The 2,500-nt window shown below is 39.0% G+C and overlaps 1 protein-coding gene across 1 annotated transcript in view; it reads right to left on the reverse strand.

Annotated features, from left to right (window-relative positions):
* Window positions 1–2,500, reverse strand: part of LOC106806209 (protein dispatched homolog 1-like) — a 22,316-nt gene that overhangs the window by 8,813 nt on the left and 11,003 nt on the right. Inside the window, exons 7-8 of the mRNA XM_014808082.1 lie at window positions 2,102–2,239; window positions 1,058–1,135 (exon numbers count right to left, since the gene is read on the reverse strand). Of these exons, the coding sequence (XP_014663568.1) occupies window positions 1,058–1,135; window positions 2,102–2,239 (216 nt within the window). The remainder of the gene's footprint in view (window positions 1–1,057; window positions 1,136–2,101; window positions 2,240–2,500) is intronic.

Raw genomic sequence — 2,500 nt, forward strand, 5'->3', positions numbered from 1 at the left:
ACATTTGGCGCGCCCCGTACACAATTCGACGACTTCTCTCACCAATTGAGACGCACACCACACACACACAAACCCGCACGTAAGCCACGCACGCACGACCACGCACGCACGTGCGCGCGCCCCCACACACACACCATAGTTGGACACACTTACCCAACCTCATCCCTGCTATCGGATCGGCACGACCGTGACCCCCGTCTAACGGCCGACCAAGTCGCACGATTGCTGTTGCTAGCAGAACCAACGATAATACTTCTGCGTTCCCTAGTATAAGAAAAAGAGCCGCGCAGCTCAATCCTATTATTATGCCTAGTGAGTGCCGAGTGTCGACAGTAAGCTCTGTAAACATACGAAGACGTCGATTTTTATTCCAAGCACCGTGTTACGCGCTCACATTAAATCGAAAGCTGGATTCAGAAGCAGAAGCTGCCGAGATATAGAAAACAACAGGCAGATTAATCATTGTGTACAAATTAATGAAGATCGCTTTACACATTAACAATATTCACATGCAACCCTAATCAATGCTTACTGCTGTATGTAGACGCGTAATAATATAAATGAATTTATTTCATTAATTATTTAATAATTAAATAACTATTAACTTATTTATTAACTAATAAATAAAACACTAATATATTATATTAAAATTATTGAATTATAATTATACTTATACTTATAATTATTATATTATTATAATTAAACTTAAAAACTCTCAACTTTTTATTTAACTATATAAATTATTATTAATTTAAGTTTGTGTAATAATTAAGTAGTATTATATATTAGTAGTAGTACTAGTAGTATTCAGGAGTAAGATAATAAGTATATTATTATCTATTATTATAAACCTATATTATTATATTATGTTATTTATTAACTTATCTAGCATTACTTACTTACCTATTTATACTATGTTATTATTAACCTATATTATCTTACTCCTGGTAGTATTAGTCTAATAAAAGACGTATATATTAAAAATTTTATTAATAATTTTATTAAAGAATTTATTTGATTATTAATTAAATTTGTAGTTATTTATGCGCATGCGCACCTTCTGCCGAACCAGTGGTGCTATTGACACGTGGCGCTGAACTGAAACCCTCCAGCTAGTTGCCGGCATCTCAGCCAACTGGAAAACACAAGCCTGAGTTACTCTCCGCAATAATCAACACAGCAGCACCGCACTGATCTTTCTCGTATTTATAGCCGCGATATTTCCTGTATATAAATAGTGTCTATTCGATAGATCTTTAGGCCTCCACGCGAGGTATATTCACATTACATATTATAATATCGCTATAATTTTCATACGCACGAATTCGAAGGCATTGCACAGGCACGCGCACGCACACGTACGCACCGCACGCGCGCACACATGCGCGATATCATGCTATGTTGATATATTACATTATACCTAATATAGGCTATATTTTCTGTTATATTACCGATGCGTGAATGAATACCTACCAATCGTTCGTAAACTGCTCCGCACCTCTTTGAAATCGGAAGTGCTTCTTTGTAATTAGTCGAGAATGCGGACGTCCGTTTTTACTGAGAAGGCTGCGTACATCAATCGTGAACCGTACGTCAACCCTAGCGCCAGAAGGATCTTCACTGTAAAAATGGTACTTAGAACGCTCGACATCTGATGCCTCGGTGAGAATCATGATTTAAATGTGTGTTACACTAGTACAATATACGTAACGCGTACGTGCGTACGTTAATGCGTGGCCCACAGGTTGCTGTTGATCTGAGTCGAGCGCTGCGTTGCGAAATTTGAAAGAGATGGTTTACGCGCTTTAGCATATTATATTACGGCGGCGTAATTATATACTATTAGCTTAATTATTATATTATTATTAATATTATTATTATATATGCTTTAACTCATTATATTAATTAGCTATTATATACTGCGGCGTAATTAGGAAGAAATGCAACAAAATGCACAGGGCATGTAGTTATCAACGCTGGACATCAGTAGATCGCTGCAGCCATGTCCTGCCCAGTACAGGCTTATATTACTACAGAGAAGTCCGAGGTTAGTTATAACACAGGTATATCATATGTTACAGATATCCACGCAAATACTTACATTTGAGGACAGTGTAATTGGTATTGTACGGGTCGGTTGCTTTACAAGCACGTTCCCATAATCGCGCATTGCCTTGCCCCTGTCTTTTCCTCCAAACCACTGAGCGTAACCGTTCGTAAGCCAGTATTCCATGGGCAACTGGAGAACCATGATACAAAAGGACTATTTATTCATTTCACAGATACGAATTGGAGTGGCTTGGTATTAATCCGTTCGACAACGATTTAATTTAATAGCAAATCTTGCACACACACACATACACACACCACACACACACACACACACCACACACACAGCACACACACACACACAGACACACACACACACACACACACCACGTACCACGCACGTACGCACGCCGACGCACGCACGCGCACGCACGCACGCACGCACGCACGC

The sequence above is a fragment of the Priapulus caudatus genome, unplaced genomic scaffold, assembly GCF_000485595.1.
Source record: "Priapulus caudatus unplaced genomic scaffold, Priapulus_caudatus-5.0.1 Scaffold148, whole genome shotgun sequence".
Classification (NCBI taxonomy): Eukaryota; Metazoa; Priapulida; class Priapulimorpha; order Priapulimorphida; family Priapulidae; genus Priapulus; species Priapulus caudatus.